General features: G+C 44.8%; 1 protein-coding gene across 2 annotated transcripts in view; it reads right to left on the reverse strand.

Annotated features, from left to right (window-relative positions):
- ZNFX1 (zinc finger NFX1-type containing 1) overlaps positions 1-16873 on the reverse strand; it is a 56770-nt gene extending 39897 nt beyond the window's left edge. The window contains exons 1-2 of one of the 2 annotated variants that reach the window (XM_068264328.1): positions 16777-16873; positions 2192-2273 (exon numbers count right to left, since the gene is read on the reverse strand). In XM_068264328.1, coding sequence (XP_068120429.1) covers positions 2192-2255 — 64 coding nt within the window. In that variant the 5' untranslated portion in view covers positions 2256-2273; positions 16777-16873. Of the gene's footprint in view, positions 1-2191; positions 2274-3668; positions 3716-16776 lie in introns of those variants that run through there. The other variant, XM_068264329.1, reaches the window with a different exon arrangement.
- Positions 16874-17150: the final 277 nt, after the last annotated feature.

Genomic DNA, 17150 nt, shown 5'->3' on the forward strand with positions numbered 1-17150 from the left:
ACATATGTGATTGAATGCACACATCTTCTTGTCATTTAAATAACAGTTATTAAAATGACCTCTCTGTCTCAATTTGAAGTCATTTATGACTGTCTATATCTGGTATGACATTTAGTTAGTATTTTTTTTCTCTAAACCATTGCAACAGTAAACCTCATCTCCAGAATGACTAGTAGCTCCCATTCCAAAGGTCATGCCTCAGTCATAATGAGTGAAGCTATAGGTGTAGTACGATGTATATGAATATTTCCTTCCAACTTTGAGGACACACTGCACTTTAGCAGGACTCTTGAAAGACAAAGCTGTTTAGATGGTTAGGTAGGTAGCTAAGTCCTCCTCCTGGTCACAATTATTGGGTCTATTAGAGATGGGAAGTTCGGATCTTTTCAATGAATCAGATGATTCAAATCGAATCATTAAAAGATCCGGATCTTTACTCCGAATCTCGGATCATTTTACTAGGGAAGCATTCAGGGGTGAAATGACTAGCAGAACAGGACTTTCCCTGTGGTGGACAGAGAAGGGGAGGGGGGGTGGACACACAGAGACGGGGAGATGGTGGACAGAGACGGGAAGGGAGTGGACAGAGAAGGGAGGAGGGACGAGCAGAGAGCAGAAATGTTTGTTTGCACACAATACCCACATGTTGCAATCATATGCTTTACATATATTTCACCTATATGTTCATCTGTATACTTTGAATGCAAACATCACACAGTGAAAGAAAGCATTCCCTAAAGCTTTCCCAGAAGTGAAGTGCAGTTGTTTAGAGCGAGTGCAGGAGGATCATATTGCTCAGCAATCACAGTGCCTGCCCTTCTAGCCCAACACACTGTCTACAAAGTTACTGAGCTGTGCTTCTGAGGCAAAAGTTTCCCATTTGTTCACTGTGCACAACTACGGAACAGACAGCTTAAAATGAGCAGCACATTGCAGCCAGTACGAGTGCTCTACACATATCTGGCAGTGGCACCCATGTCCCCTCTCTCATCTACCTGTCCCTGCAAGGCTGGCTCTCCTCCAACTGAGCGATCCATCTCTGCTTCCAGGACCCCCCTGCCCGCTGAGCGGGGGCGTGCCGCTCCTGGCCCCGCCCCCTTTGTCATCCGAATCACTCATTTTGATGATTCGGATGATTCGACTCACAAAAGAGATTTGGATCAAACATCCGAATCGTTCAAGATCCGGACAACACTAGGGTCTATACAAACCCCTGAAAAAACTGCGTGGGTCAAGCAATGTATAGTCTATCCAACAACATTTTAATTTTCTGATAAATGGATCAGAATTTTCCAGTATGGACAATCTAGAAAAAAAACCTGATATATTATGTAGGTAGAAAAAAAACAAAGTCTTGCAAAAGTAATACATTTTAATGGCTAACCGATAAAGTTAAATTATGCACACAAAAAAAAAAAATGAGAAATTCAATTATACTTCTCAATCAAAAAATAAATAAAACACTCAATTTTTCCAACTAAACGATACTTTTTATTGAAAAAAATATGAAAAAAATCAAAAAAGAGACTCTACCAAATTTTTCAGCCTTATTTCTTCTATTCTATAAGTTCCTATACATGTTCTAATGTGCTCTGTCTAACTGCAGCCTTTCCTAATTGCACAGTGGCTGTGTTATCGATGTTACATGATCTAATCTTCTCTCTTCTGTCGGGTCTGTCGGCTGAGGCTGGAATGTGTGGAATGTGCTGCACTGCTTGTCATTGGCAGAAGCTATACACACCCCCTCCACGCTCTGTGTGAGTCACAGTCTGAGCCTATCACAAGCTGGTTAGTTTGTTTGTAAACACTGCCTAAAACTCTCAATTACAAGCCAGGATTGCAGCAGGGAGTGGCAGAAACAGCACAGAGGGGCCCAGGAGAACATAAGGAGTAGAATGGAATGCTTTTTATTGTAAGAATTTTAGAGTACAGATTCTCTTTAACATTGCTGAGGCTGAAAGGTATGTCAGTAAGGCTGCACAATATGCAATCCACCCACCAGTTTATTATGCTGCATTATACTACAGGATTGCTTTGAGGAATGTGTAGAGCTTAGCTGAGGGTATAGCTTATTTCTCAATAAAAGTGAAACTTTACTTTCATATCTTTTGCTATGTACCAAACATGTAATCTGATCTACAGTAGTTTGTAATTGGATAGATCACTGAGCTAAGGAACAGTCTCGTCTTACTTCTTTCATTAGGCCAGTGATGATGAGCTTGAGGATCTCCATCTGGCCTTCCCCAGTTGTCCATAGAAGTTCCTGGAAATATCTGTAATTCAAATTGACATATATAGATCAAAACAGCCAACAGAAACAATGGATGAATATTTCTGAATATTAGGTATAAGAGAGAGTGATATAAAACCATGAATTACCACCATTCTTATTTATTTAGTTTCCTAAATACAATGAGTTGCTATAGTGGTACTATTCCCATCCCTAGTACCAGAACTTCCATAAGGCACTGTAGGCTCGTGCCTACAGGCGCCTTATTATTAATTATTATTTAGTATTTATATAGCGCCAACATCTTATGCAGCGCTGTACAGAGAATATAGTCTTGCCACTTACTGTCCCTCAGAGAAACTCACAATCTAAACCCTACCATAGTCGTATGTCTATTTATTATGTAGCAGATGCGCCCCCCCCCCCCCCCCCCAATATCCCTTCATTGAGTCAAATGAGGCATCCCTGCTGCAAAACTGCATGACTATTGACAAGGGTGACCTGTTCCTTATAACAGGGAGGGAAAGGCTGGTGCTCAAACTGTTCCAGGTCACATCACCCTTAAAGGAAACCTGAAGTGAGACAGACAAATATGGATCCTGCCATCTTCATCCTCTAATAGGCAATGCCAGTTACCTGACTTCTGTGCTCTGTCTCTAAAGATGGCCATACATCATGACAATGCGATTCGATTATTATAATCGAGTTGAATGAAAATCGGTGCAGCGAAAGTGCATGCCTGATCAACGATGCAACCAATTTCTGGTCAAAACTGGTCGCATGTATCACTTGGACATGCTGCAAGATGTTGGGCTGTCATGCCTGATCAGTTGTGCATCAGTAACGGCGTGCAATATCGGGGCGAGCGATGAATGATAGTGGGGCACACTGGCTATCTGAATGGGGGAAGGGGGCATATTTGGCTATGTAAACAGCATTTGTACATTTAGCTCCACCCATGACCACATCCACATTCACGTTGCATGGCCACATGCCGCAGGACTATCCAGAGGCGTGCACAAAAAACTGGGCACTGATAACCCTAGCTATACCTCTGCTTGGCTATTTCTGCAGGAGCCTGATTGGAAGCTAATACTGTGCGAAGCTCCCAACATGCGGCAACAAGTAGAGGTTCGGGGGAGCCAGCCCTGGATTCCCTCTGCTGAGGAGGATGGTGCTCCTGTGATGTTTTAATCCTCACAGACAAGGTCCCTGCTCTCACTGTCAGCTTGTCTGCTATCTGTGAGGCTGATAAACACAGACTGATAAACTGAACAAAGAATAGCTAGCTGAGGAGGAAGCTGCCTGTCAGGCTGACACAAGTGCAGAGCAGACACAGCTTGTCATGCTTCATTGACACACAGCTCTTTCAAAACTTGCACATAACCTCTGGAGACTGAATTCAATGTGTAGCTCACTGAATTCTCTGTGTACTCACTGTGTATTAACTGAATTCACTGCTCTGCTGATGTACTTCCTGTTTTGGTGGCCATCTTTTCTGTTTACAAAACAGTTTATAAAACTGTTTTTTTTACCCTCTTTATTAAGCTGAGAGCAGCGAAAATATTACAGAGGGGGCTAGGAGATGACCCCAAACAGGCAGGGATGTTTGTTTATACTTCATTTTGTGAATACAGATTCTCTTTAAAATGTTAATTTGGTTTCTATACAGAATAAGAATGACCTACCAAACTTTTTATCTCTGTCAGGTTTTAAAAATAGCTTTTATAGCTGTACACTACATTTTAGTAAGAATAGTTGCCCAGCTTCAACTGACCCCAGGGACTCTACAGCAGTGATGGCTAACCATGGCACTCCAGCTGTGACAAAACTACAAATCCCATCATGCTTCTGCCTTCCCCGAGTTATGCTTAGAGCTGTCAGAGTATTGCAATGCCTCATGGTATTTGTAGTTCCACCACAGCTGGAGTGCCAAGGTTAGGCATCACTGCTCAGTCTAGAGAAACGAGAAACTGTTTGTGTAACTGGAAATGTAACAGGAAAAATGTTCACTTTAAGCACACCTAAAATGACATGTGACATGATGAAATGTAGTAATAGCCCTACTAAGAAATTGTCTGACGTCCCTTTCTGTTTTCCAGTACAGCAAGTGTTAAAAAAAGTGAGTTCTTATCTATGCAAATGAGGTTGTTGAACATCTTGGGAATATAACCCGGTTTGCTAAAAAGTAAATAGAAGCCCAAAGGCCATTATCTGGCAGGCAGAAGGCAGATAGTAAGGGCTGGTTCACACTTGGCGATTTTTCACCGGCGATCAGCAAAGAGCTGCTACTAATGTATCCCTATAGATACATCCACCCTGCAGCGTTTGCGTTTTCAATCAATCGCAAACGTGCTGCATACAGCATTTCAGGGGTGATTGCGCTGTGATTCTCGTTCTATTGAACGGGAAGCACAAGCGCAAATCACACTGAATCAAGAGATTTTGCACGCAAATTGCGCTTGCGAAGCCGAACTTGACAAGCGCCGAGTGTGAACTAGCCCTAAGGTTTTAGTACAAGAAGGTTCAAAGGGTTATTACTTCTGTTTCCTTTTCAGTTACACAAGGTAGAGTGTGGATTCTAAAATGCAGCTTTGGCCATCTAATGCAATCTTAAAAATGATGGCGTTAAACTGAAAGTAAACATATGAGACTCATTTATGTTACTTCTGTTATTCTTTGTCATTAGTACTACACATACAATTCATTATGCCATACGTTTATTTTCACTTTGGGTTTGCTTTAATCTTCTTTGTTTAAAAATACCAAATTAAAAACATTTATTTCTCTAGAATCTGATAGGCTGTTTGAAGTGAAAGTAAATCAAATGAAAATGTTTCTCTTTGCTTCAAGGCCAATGTCTGCTTTTATCTCCAGGGCTCCAATGACGAGATCTGCAAGTCATACATGCACAAACAGTGCTTACAAGAGGCTTGGAAATACCCTTAATTATTTATGCTGACCAACAGCTAACATCAGCCAGGAAAATTTGGAATTTCCACACCAGAGTGGAGGGGTGAAGGCATCTGGATGAGGGGGCATTGAGCCTGTGATAATGATTGTCATGATCTCCCCTCTAGTGTGTCCTGTTTGTTGCAGATGAGCTGCAGCCTGGGATTTCTGATATCTCTGCACGTATTTGGTAACATAAGTTTGCTAACATTCGCAATGCTATCTGCAATTGCGCTGCAGTTCTGAGCAGCACAGGATACTGTTGTAAACCTGTGGTTTGATGCAGCTGAGCAATATAGTCTGGCAGCTCGGATTTCTCTGCAAACATACAGCTGCATACGTTTGCTAGCACTTGTAATGCATTTCATTGCCATCTGCAATTACCCTGCAGTTCAGATCAGCACAGGAGTGATTAATTACCACTCACCTGTGTTGGAAGTTTAATGCCTGCCCTCGTTGGTTAGCAAGTATTAAAGCCTTCCTGTGACACTTCCCACTTGCCTATGATAGTGTTAGCTTGGCTAATTGCTTGGTGCCCCTTGTTTGATAAATGATCTAGTTCTGTCATTGATCGATTTTGATCTAGCCTGTTCCTGACCAAATCTTGTTTGCCGCATGGATTGATCACTTGCCTGGACTAGACTATGATACTGAATTGCCCTATTCCATGTATGGTTTCCTGTGTATGATCCCTGCCTTGTCCTGTCTTCCCTTTATACCTTGCACATTAAGGCCTGGGTGTAACTGAAGTCAGGTAGGTGTTGCTCAGTCTCCTGTTTGAGTAGGGCCGCGCCACACAAGGTGAAGATTGCGGTGGTAGGTTGGGGCATAGGGGCTGGTACAAAGGCAGAGAGTCCAGCAGGCCTTATGGTGATGAGCCTAAACATGCTAAGTTCTACTTCTACTGGAACAAAAATAAGCAAAAGCCACAACATAACTTTCAAGAGGGTTCTCCAGCTGCCGATTAATTAACTGGCAGCTTTATTAATTATTCAGGCTTCCATTTTAACTTAGCATCTCCTGAATCTAGTTACTCTCATGCAATGTTCCAGTTCATCCTCTACTAAATATGTTTCTGGAACCAAATTTCTGTGTGTTTTTGTGGTTTTTTTTTTCTTGGGGTGTTTTTTGCTCACACTTTTTATTGACTATAGGATAACAGAGGCGCCAAAAGGATAAAAACCACTAAAAGAACTTAAAAACCCATCTTGGTAATAGAGGAGGCAGTGGTGGACTTACCTCCTCCAAGCAGAACATACGACTGTAGATTTTCAGTCAAAACAATTTTATTGGATACTCCAAATAAAGTGCAACGTGTTTCGTGGGACACAAACCCGCTTCATCAGGCAATAACAAACAGGAGTAAACAGCAGATGCTGTTGGTATTTTTTTTATAGAGGCAAGACAGGAGCCCAATATAGTGTAGATATTGGGCTCTTAGTGTTCTCTCTTTTTATATTGACTATGTTGATGCTGACCACAACCGTACCCGTTATATAATACTAAAGTATTACAATAACTTCATAGCTGCACAGACAACTCCTTTGCCACTGGCATTGCTATATTAACCCATGGCAAATTTTATCCAGGGGCCAAGAGCTGAATTGAATTTCCTCCCATTTCTCCCAAATCCTGCCTCCTTATGTCATCAGGATTGAGAGCTGTCTGAGCAAATAGTTGGGTACAATTTATTACTGATTCTGACCATGCAAAGTACACATATTGAAAAGCATTATTACTGTAATGCCAAAGAAAAAGTGCAGAGTAGGCTCCTGCTGTTGAATATTATTACATCGCCTGGTCAGTTGGGTACATGGTGAACCAGGTGATGGCTCACCCTGCTGCCTCTGGAATTCCGGGCAGCGTTAAATACTATTCCCTTTGTCGTAGCAACTCAAAGTGACACGTAATTTGGGGTCTGGCTATTGCCAACACCCCCCACTAGGAATCCCACTGCGCCGCTATAGCCATAACATTATGCCTATGGTGGCACCCAAGTCAGATGCTACATGGCTGTGAGCATGTGTTATGGGTGCCACCATAACATTATGTCTATGGTGGCACCCAAGTCAGATGCTACATGGCTGTGAGCATCTGTTATGGGTGCCACCATAACATTATGTCTATGGTGGCACCCAAGTAAGATGCTACATGACTGTGAGCACGTGTTATGGGTGCCACCATAACATTATGTCTATGGTGGCACCCAAGTCAGATGCTACATGACTGTGAGCACGTGTTATGGGTGCCACCATAACATTATGTCTATGGTGGCACCCAAGTCAGATGTTACATGACTGTGAGCACGTGTTATGGGTGCCACCATACCATTATGTCTATGGTGGCACCCAAGTCAGATGCTACATGGCTGTGAGCATTTGTTATGGGTGCCACCATAACATTATGTCTATGGTGGCACCCAAGTCAGATGTTACATGACTGTGAGCACCTGTTATGGGTGCCACCATAACATTATGCCTATGGTGGCACCCAAGTCAGATGCTACATGGCTGTGAGCATCTGTTATGGGTGCCACCATAACATTATGTCTATGGTGGCACCCAAGTCAGATGCTACATGGCTGTGAGCACCTGTTATGGGTGCCACCATAACATTATGTCTATGGTGGCACCCAAGTCAGATGTTACATGACTGTGAGCACCTGTTATGGGTGCCACCATAACATTATGCCTATGGTGGCACCCAAGTCAGATGCTACATGGCTGTGAGCATCTGTTATGGGTGCCACCATAACATTATGCCTATGGTGGCACCCAAGTCAGATGCTACATGGCTGTGAGCACACACTGAGGCAACCTGTCTCGCAGAGTAGTAGTAGTCACAACCTTTGTAGTGGATGACCTGATCTGCACCTTATAGCACACAGAAAGAACTTGAGGGACTTGAGGGTTTGTGCATTGGGTGCCAGATAAGAAGGATGGCACAATTCTTTTTTTTACCGTTTTTGACGATCAAGGCACTTTGCTTGGCTACTTTTACCAGGGGACACCAGTGACATGAAAAAGCAGGTGAATCCACAAAATGCGTCAAATTTATTAAAGATAGTTATTGATGCGAGTGCTGCACATGACTGAAGGCACACAGCTGCAAATTTGCTAATGCTCATGAACCATCACTACTATTTGATATTACCTATGTTATTTTTACAGCCTTTGGTCGTTTAACCACTTCCCCTCCCCCGGGACGAGTAACTATGTCCCTGCAAATTCCCTCTTCCTCTTGCAGGGACGTAGTCCCTTCCCATCGCGCACTCCCGCTCGCCTTCTCCCCCCATACACACACGCGCGCTCCCACACTCGTTATCGCCGCCGATCGTTAGCCGGAGGTAAATTAATTGCATTCATTAATCTCTGTCTCCGTACGAATGGTCTCAGGCATTAAATAGATGCCGCAATCATTTGATTACTTCCAACGGAACCTATGCATGCATTACTTCCTATTTAGCTTACTATGGAGACGCAATAGGAAGTAATGTGTGAAGACATCTTGTGGCGAAATAGTAAAATTACACCTACACATATTTCATTTAAAAAAAGACCCATGAATACATTTTAAATTAACACATTATCTCCAACACTATCCCATAACTACCCAATTTATTATTATTATTGGGGGTTTTTTTTGCATAAAAAAAATACATAAATATTTACCTTGGAGACTGAACATTTTTAATATGTATGCCAAGAGGGTATATTACTGTTAATTTTGAAACTATGGGCTTTTAAATAGTGACGGACGCAAAACTGAAAAAAAGCACCTTTATTTCTTAAATAAAATATTGGCGACATACACTGTACTAGGGAAATATTTTAAGTGTTGCAATAACTGGACAAATGGGCAAATAAGATGTGTGGGTTTTAATTATGGTAGCATGTATTATTTTAAAACTATAATGGCTGAAAACTGAGAAATAATGCATGTTTTATTTTTTTTATTTTTTTTCCTGTTAGAACACAGTCAGAATAATTGTTCTTAGCAAAAAGTACGCCCCAAAGAAAGCCTAATTGGTAACGGAAAAAAAACCAAGATATAGATTGTTGTGTTGTGATAAGTAGTAATAAAGTTATAGGCGAATGAATGGAAGGAGCACTGACAGGTGAAAATTGGTCTGGTTTTTTAAGGGGAAAAAGCCTTGGAGGTGAAGTGGTTAATAACAGCAGACAATTAAACAAAAAACAAAAAGAAAAAAAACAAGGCCAGTTTTGCTTGATCCAAAGATTACAGAGTACCCTGCAGGCTCATGGTGATCCATAACTCCTAGGAGTGTGTAAGGGGCTACAATGGACCAAAAAAAACCCTGTTACTTAAATGCTATGGAAAACAAAAGTATGCTTTCTTAAAACAGAACGTATTTGGGATAATTCAGGTTGGAGTGAGCTCTAAGAGGTCTCCCAGTGCATCACTGCTGAATATATGCAAATTATCCATTGTTGTCCCTGTCAGCTAAACACACCTCCAGATCCGCTGGAATGCAATGATGTGTCAGCTTGTTACTATTATAGAGCCACAATAATATTGTATTAATAATATTACAGAACCACGCATGCGTAACTTCAGCCGAAGTTGCCGGTTTAACGGAACTGCCAGCAGGACCACGGAGGGGACCCAGAGGATGCTACAAGTAACTGAAAGAAGCCCCAGGTAAGTCCAGATTCCCTCTGTTTCTTCTGTTCAGGATCCCTTTAACCACTTAAGTGCCAGTGGTCTATGCCCCCTAAAGGACCAGAGACCACTGGTACCATAAACGGCGGAATACCGACAAATCACCGCACATACCTGCCGCAACCGCCATCCACGATCCTCAGGCCACCCACTCTGCCATCTCTTATGACGGCAGAACTCTGAGAGACAGTCAGGAGCCGCTTTCATTGGCTTCTGACCGTGTGATCAATTTTTAAAGAGAGTCTGAAGCGAGAATAAATCTCGCTTCAGACCTCATATATAGCAGGGGCACGTGTGCCCCTGCTAAACCGCCGCTATCCCGCGGCTTAACGGGGGTCCCTTGACCCCCAAATCCCCTCCGTGCAGCGGGGGAGCGCTTCCTGGTTGGGGCAGGGCTAACCGCCGCAGCCCTGCCCCACGCGCGTCTGTCAGCGCGTATCTCCGCCTCTCCCCCGCCCCTCTCAGTCTTCCTTCACTGAGAGGGGCGGGCGAGAGGCGGCGATGCGCGGCTGATAGACGCGAATGGAGGCAGGGCTGCAGCCGTTAGCCCTGCCTCCAGAAGCGACCAAGCCTGCGACCAAGTGTCGCAGTGGGGGGTTTGGGGGTGAAGGGACCCCCGTTTAGCGGCGCGTATGCGGCGCGTATGCACGTGTTAGCAGGGGCACACGTGCCCCTGCTAACTATGAGCTCTGAAGCGAGATTTATTCTCGCTTCAGAGTCTCTTTAAGCCAATGGGAATTGATAGAGGAGCCAATGAAATCAGTTCCTGACCTGCTCACAGGGCTCTGCTGTCATAGAGACAGCAGGGCGAGTGTGCTATGGCAGGCAGAGTGCAACGCAATCGGCAGGAGCAATGAGAATGCACGGCGGCGAGCTGAAATCTACGCCCTGGCAACCACAACAGCATCAGAACAGGGTGTAGATTTCAACTAGCGTCATCCTTAACTGGTTAAATCAATAATAATAATAACTCAGTCCCCTATATCAGATGCTCTAGCTTACTGGCTTATCCTTACCTACAAATACAGCACCAAGACACTGAACTGAATTCTAACACTGAAAGTTTTGAATCAGGATAATTAAGAGTAAACTTTTGATAAAATACTATCTATTCAGACACCCATCCAGTGTTATTCTCAAAAAAATGTTTGTATTTTAACTAGCAGTTATCCCTTGCTTTGTGCTAGACTCTCCAAGTCTGAACAGGAATTACCAGTTGTACTTTGCGCTGGGGGATTTTCATATGACAAAAACAACACCTTTTCACGTAAATTTCCAGGAAGTGCATGTGATAAATTCCTTTAGTTGTAATCATTCCCTGACTATACAACAAGATAGGTTACACCAGAGATCCCAACTGTCCCTCTTTTGCAGGGACAATCCCTCTTTGGGAGCCCTGTCCCTCTGTCCTCTTCATTTGTCCCTCTTTCAGGACTTTGTCTCTCTTTCCATGTAAATATATATATTTCTCTACTAAAAAATGTGTTTGATTGACTCTAAACTGTATTCCCATCCTTTAAATTGATATATTACTAATTTTAAAATGTTACTATGAAGGAAAATGAACCAGGATAGAAAGGACCAGTGTGGCGGGGTGTGACAGGGGCGTGGCTTAAGTGTCCCTCTTTCTCATCTCAAAAAGTTGGGAGGTATGGTTACACTGCAGTCTCAAGCAAAACAGTAGCGAAAGAGAAAATCTGTGATGTGTCACTGAACTGAACATATAGCAGCAGCAACTGTTATACTTGTCAAAAAATGTTTGTAAGTTGTAAGCAGACTCTCTAGGGATTAGGCAACTGAATTGTTGGGAAAAAACCATAGTATGTGCACAGCAGCTTCCAGAAAAATAGTGTTATCCAGGGCAGTTTCTAGGCTATAGCGCTCACAGGGCGAAGGTGTATTAATTGAAACACCCCCCCCCCCCCCCCCCCCGGTGCATGCATACTATTGCGATGCGGTAGCCAGCGTTAAAGAGACACTGAAGTCTCAAAAAAAGATCTTTTAATTTAACAAAAGTGCTTAAAGAGTAACAGGCTGCAAAAGCTAATTTAAACCTCTATTATCCTGTGTTAAATAGTTTAGAAGGAAGCCAAAAAAGGCAATACTGAAGTTAAAAATCTCTCTTACTTTGATGTGTGCTGAACAGCAAGGCTGTTATTCCCAAGCTCCTAAGGAGGCCGGCAGGATGCATAACAGATACTGCAAAGCATTCTGGGGCTGCTTCTTCTCCCCACTGCACTAACTTGGGTCCTCCCCTTCATTTCCCTATCACCCCCTAAGGCTGCTTTCACAGTGGGAAGTTACAGGCTCATGTTACAGCAGCTTGTAACAGCAGACTAAACTCACAGCACTGAGAAATCACAGGGCACATTCTCCGTTTAAAGGAATACTGTAGGGGGACTACTGTTGAAGCCAATTGTGATGTCATATCCTCCCTGCTTCCTGATAATTCGACTCACAACAAAGATCCTAATGGTTCATGATCTGGACAACACTACTGTGCAGTGAATATTAATTAAAGGAATACTGTAGGGGGGTCAGGAGAAAATGAGTTGAACTTACCCGGGACTTCTAATGGTCCCCCAGAGACATCCTGTGCCCGCGCAGCCGCTCACCGATGCTCCGGCCCCACCTCCGGTTCACTTCTGGAATTTCAGACTTTAAAGTCTGAAAACCACTGCGCCGGCGTTGCCGTGTCCTCGCTCCCGATGATGTCACCAGGAGGGTACTGCGCAGGCACAGACCATACTGGGGTTGTGCTATACATTCCTGGTGACGTCAGTGGGTGCAAGGACACGGCAACGCAGGCGAAGTGGTTTTCAGACTTTAAAATCTAAAATTCCAGAAGTGAATTGGAGGCGGAGGATCGGTGAGTGGCTGCGCGGGCACAGGATGTCTGCGGGGGACCATTAGAAGCCCCGGGTAAGTTCAACTCATTTTCTCCTGACCCCCCTACAGTATTCCTTTAATTAATATTCACTGCACAGTAGTGTTGTCCAGATCATGAACCATTAGGATCTTTTTTGTGAGTCGAATTATCAGGAAGGAGGGAGGATATGACATCACAATTGGCTTCATAGGAGACAGACAAACATGGAACCTGCCATGAGCTGTCAGGAGCATCATTCTCTGCAAATACTATATAAAAATTCTGTGAAATCCAAAAGTGGACAGTGAAATGCATATGTAATGTACGTAGAGCTACTATTTAGCTACTGATATATGTGGGTTTTTTTCTCTGAGACCCTATACCTAACAGCTCCTCTTTAATATGTTTGCCCTAACTAAACCGCCGCATTCCCGCCGCTGTAATCTATCGAAATCCCCCCTAACTCGCCCTCCCTCTCCCCTGCAAAATCCACAACTTTCTTGGTCATGGATTTTGCTGCCCTGTGCGCTTCCATGTGAGGCAGAGCTATGAGCTGCAGCTCTGCCTCTATACGTGTCTGCCAAGCGTATATCCGCCTCTCTTCTCCGCCCCTCTCAGTGAAGGAAGACTGAGAGGGGCGGGGGAGAGGTCAGCGATCCGGGCTGACAGACACACTGAGAGGCAGAGCTGCGGCTCATAGCTCTGCCTCTCACGGAAGCGCTGCCCGGATTGCCCCCCAGGGAGTGTGGAGGGATTTAGATAGATTACAGCGGCGGGAATGCGGTGGTTTAGTTAGGACACTCATATTAAACATATTTGTTAAATAAAAAGATTTTTTTGAGACTTCAGAGTCTCTTTAACCCCTGTAAGGTAGCTAGAGTGCCCCTGTATGGAAGCCGGCGTGCCCCCCATTATGAAGCCAGTGTGTCCTCCGTAAGGTAGTCAGATTTTCCCCACTGTAAGGTAGCCAGCGTGCCCCCTTTATGGTAGCAAGAGTTTCCCCACTGTAAGGTAGCCAGAGTGCCCCGTGACGTAGCCAGAGTGCCCCCTGTAAGGTAGCCAGAGTGCCCCCTGTAAGGTAGCCAGAGTGCCACCCCCCCATAGGGAAGCCAGAATGCCCCTCATAACATAACCAGAGTGCCCCCTGTAAGGTATCCAGAGTAGCAGTGCGTCTCAAGCTGCAGTGAGTGCTGAGCATTACTGGGTGCCAAGTTGTAGTGGATGCTAAGCAGTATTGAGTGCCATGTTGCAGTGGGTGCTAAGGAGAATTGGCTGTCAATCTGCAAGCATTGCTAAACACTACTGGATGCCATAAACTGTTGGTTGGAGGCAATGTGGGTGCTGTGTGCCATGTGGCTGCTGGGAACAGATTATGTGGGTACTGGGTGCCATGTGGGTGTTGGATGTAAGCTATAGGAGGTACTGGGTTTTCATGTGGGTGCTGGGACCAGGTTATGTGGGTACTGTGTGTCATGCCTTGTGGATTCCGGGTGCCATGTAGGTGCAGGCTATGGGGTAGAGGGTGCCATGTAGGTTCTGGGACCAGGTTATGTGGGTACTGGGTGTCATGCTTTGTGGATTCTGGGTGCCATGTAGGTGCAGGCTATGGGGTAGAGGGTGCCATGTGGGTGCTGGGACCAGGTTATGTGGGTACTGGGTGTCATGCTTTGTGGATTCTGGGTGCCATGTAGGTGCAGGCTATGGGGTAGAGGGTGCCATGTGGGTGCTGGGACCAGGTTATGTGGGTACTGAGTGTCATGCCTTGTGGATTCTGGGTACCATGTGGGTGCAGGCTATGGAGCAGAGGGTGCCATGTGGGTGCTGGGTATGTGAACTACGGGGGTTACTGGGTGCCATGTGGCTACAGCCCATGGAAGTTAGTAGGAACTGCGTGGGTGCAGGCTACAGGGGATACTGGGTACCACGTGGGTGCAGGGTATGTGGGTGTGGGCTACTGGGGGGTACTGTATGACCTATATGTGCTGGATATGTTGGTGCCAGCTACAGGAATTACTGGTGCCATGTGGGCTCTGGGTATGCGGTCTATGGGAGTTACTGGATGCCATATGGGTGCTGGGTATGTGGGTGCAAGCTTGGGGGGGGGGTGCAGACTACGGAGGGTATTGGGTGCCACATAAGTGACGGCAATGGGAGGTAATAGCTGCCATGTGGGTACATAACAATATACTTTATACCTTAGCAAAAAAACAGTTAACCCTTTGCACACTCACATGCATGTTCAAACAAATGCATTCACATAGATCAATCATCCAGGCACCACTGTTATACCTACAGCTAAGTTAAAGCTTAGTTACAAAAGCATTCATTCCCTTGCGTAGTCACCTACACTGCATAGAAGTACCCAGGTAATCGTAGGTGTCCTAACTTTGGACCTGTAACATGCATAATGAAGACATGCAAACATTCATTGCATCATACATACCTAAAAGATTAGGAGCACACATCCTGACGTCCTCTCCTGGGACAGATAGTGCATCAAACTAAACTCACAAGGGAGCTAACGAAATATATTAAGGTCATTAGGGAGTGCAACCAGATTAAACCCTGGCCACAAGGGTCAGTTACAAGAAAAAGATACATTTATCCAGGCACATTCCCACAAGTTAAGCTCAACACACACCATACAATCTTGGTTGTACAGATTTACCAAATCTATGTAGTATAAGAGCCAACAGATTGAAAATACCTTGAATGATTGATTGGATAAGCTCTTATACTACATGAAAGTGGTAAGATTGAACAACCAAGATTGTATGGTGTGTGTTGAGCCTTAGAACATTAAAAAAAAGTTATTATTGAGGTGCTAAAGGGAGTGTGGCCAAAAAAACTACAAAAAACAGTTAACCCTTTGGATACTCACATGCAAATGTTCAAACAAATGCATTCACATAGAGCAATCATTCCGGCACCACTGCTATCCCTACAGCTAAGTTAACCACTTGAGGACCCACCCTTTACCCACCCTTAAGGACCAGCGCTGTTTTAGCTGATCTGTGCTGGGTGCGCTCTGCAGTCCCCAGCACAGATCAGGGTGCAGGCAGAGCGACCAGATCGCCCCCCTTTTTTCCCCACTAGGGGGATGATGTGCTGGGGGGGTCTGATCGCTCCTGCCTGCCGGGTGTTGCGGGGGGGGGGGCACCTCAAAGCCCCCCTCTGCGGCGAAATCCTCCCCCTCCCTCTCCTACCTGCCCCCCCCTGGTGAACCGGGCTGCACAGGACGCTATCCGTCCTGTGCAGCCAGTGACAGGCTGTCTCCTGTCACATGGCGGCGATCCCCGGCCGCTGATTGGCCGAGGATCGCCGATCTGCCTTACGGCGCTGCTGCGCAGCAGCGCCGTACAATGTAAACAAAGCGGTTACATTTAGCCTGCGAGCCGCCATCGGCGGCCCGCAGGCTATTCACGGAGCCCCCCGCCGTGAATTGACAGGAAGCAGCCGCTCGCTGATTAATCAGCCTGCAGCTGGCGACGCAATACTGCGTCGCTGGTCCTGCAGCTGCCACTTTGCCGGCGCACGGTATAAGCGTGCGGTCGGCAAGTGGTTAAAAGTCAGGGTCTTAGTAACAAAAGAATGCATTCCAAGGCGTAGTCAACTACACTGAGCAGAAGTACACAGGTAATCATAGGTGACCTAATTCTGGCCCTGTAATATGCTTAGTGCAGACATGCAAACATTAATTGCATCAAACCTATCTAAAATGATTGACATGATGCAATGATGACACATGAGTACCTTTAAAAACGACATACAGTATGGATTGGGAAGGTAGGCATCCAAAAACAATAGGATCAGTAGAGTTGCAAATGACAGTTTTTAGTGTAACTTGCTGCTGGTAACTAGTAAATACAGACATTTCAGACACTTTGCTATACAAGGCCCTATGTATTTTACCAAGCCTCGGATTGGCTATGCATCCCAGTCAGTATCTGTCTTCCTGAGTCATGGTGATTACATTGGTTACAGACAACTAAAAAACAACCTCAACAATTACATTACATGCAGCATGCATCTGTTAGCTTACATTTCAGGCTGCGTTCGGTGTCTGCTCACTCTGTTTTCTTGTTCTCAGCTTCAACCCTGAACTGTAACTCACTGTAATTTCTTGCGTCTTCCTGAGCCTCTGTTCCAGTAATGTGCAGTTTCTGTTATGTCGTCCACTGGTATATATACGAGCTCTAAAGCCCTCCCATTCAGCGCTTTCAGTTTCTATTCTCCCAGCTGACATGGAGAAGAGAGAACTCCAGGGAGGGGTAATGAATCCGAGAGTGAGAATAGAAAGAGGAAGTGACCATATTTAACATAAAGGAAGAGAATAACAAACAAGAAAAAACAATAGAAAAGAGAGAAAGACAATGTACAATCCCTAATTTAGAAGCATAATTCTAAAACTATGCA

Source organism: Hyperolius riggenbachi, chromosome 12 (assembly GCF_040937935.1).
Source record: "Hyperolius riggenbachi isolate aHypRig1 chromosome 12, aHypRig1.pri, whole genome shotgun sequence".
Classification (NCBI taxonomy): Eukaryota; Metazoa; Chordata; class Amphibia; order Anura; family Hyperoliidae; genus Hyperolius; species Hyperolius riggenbachi.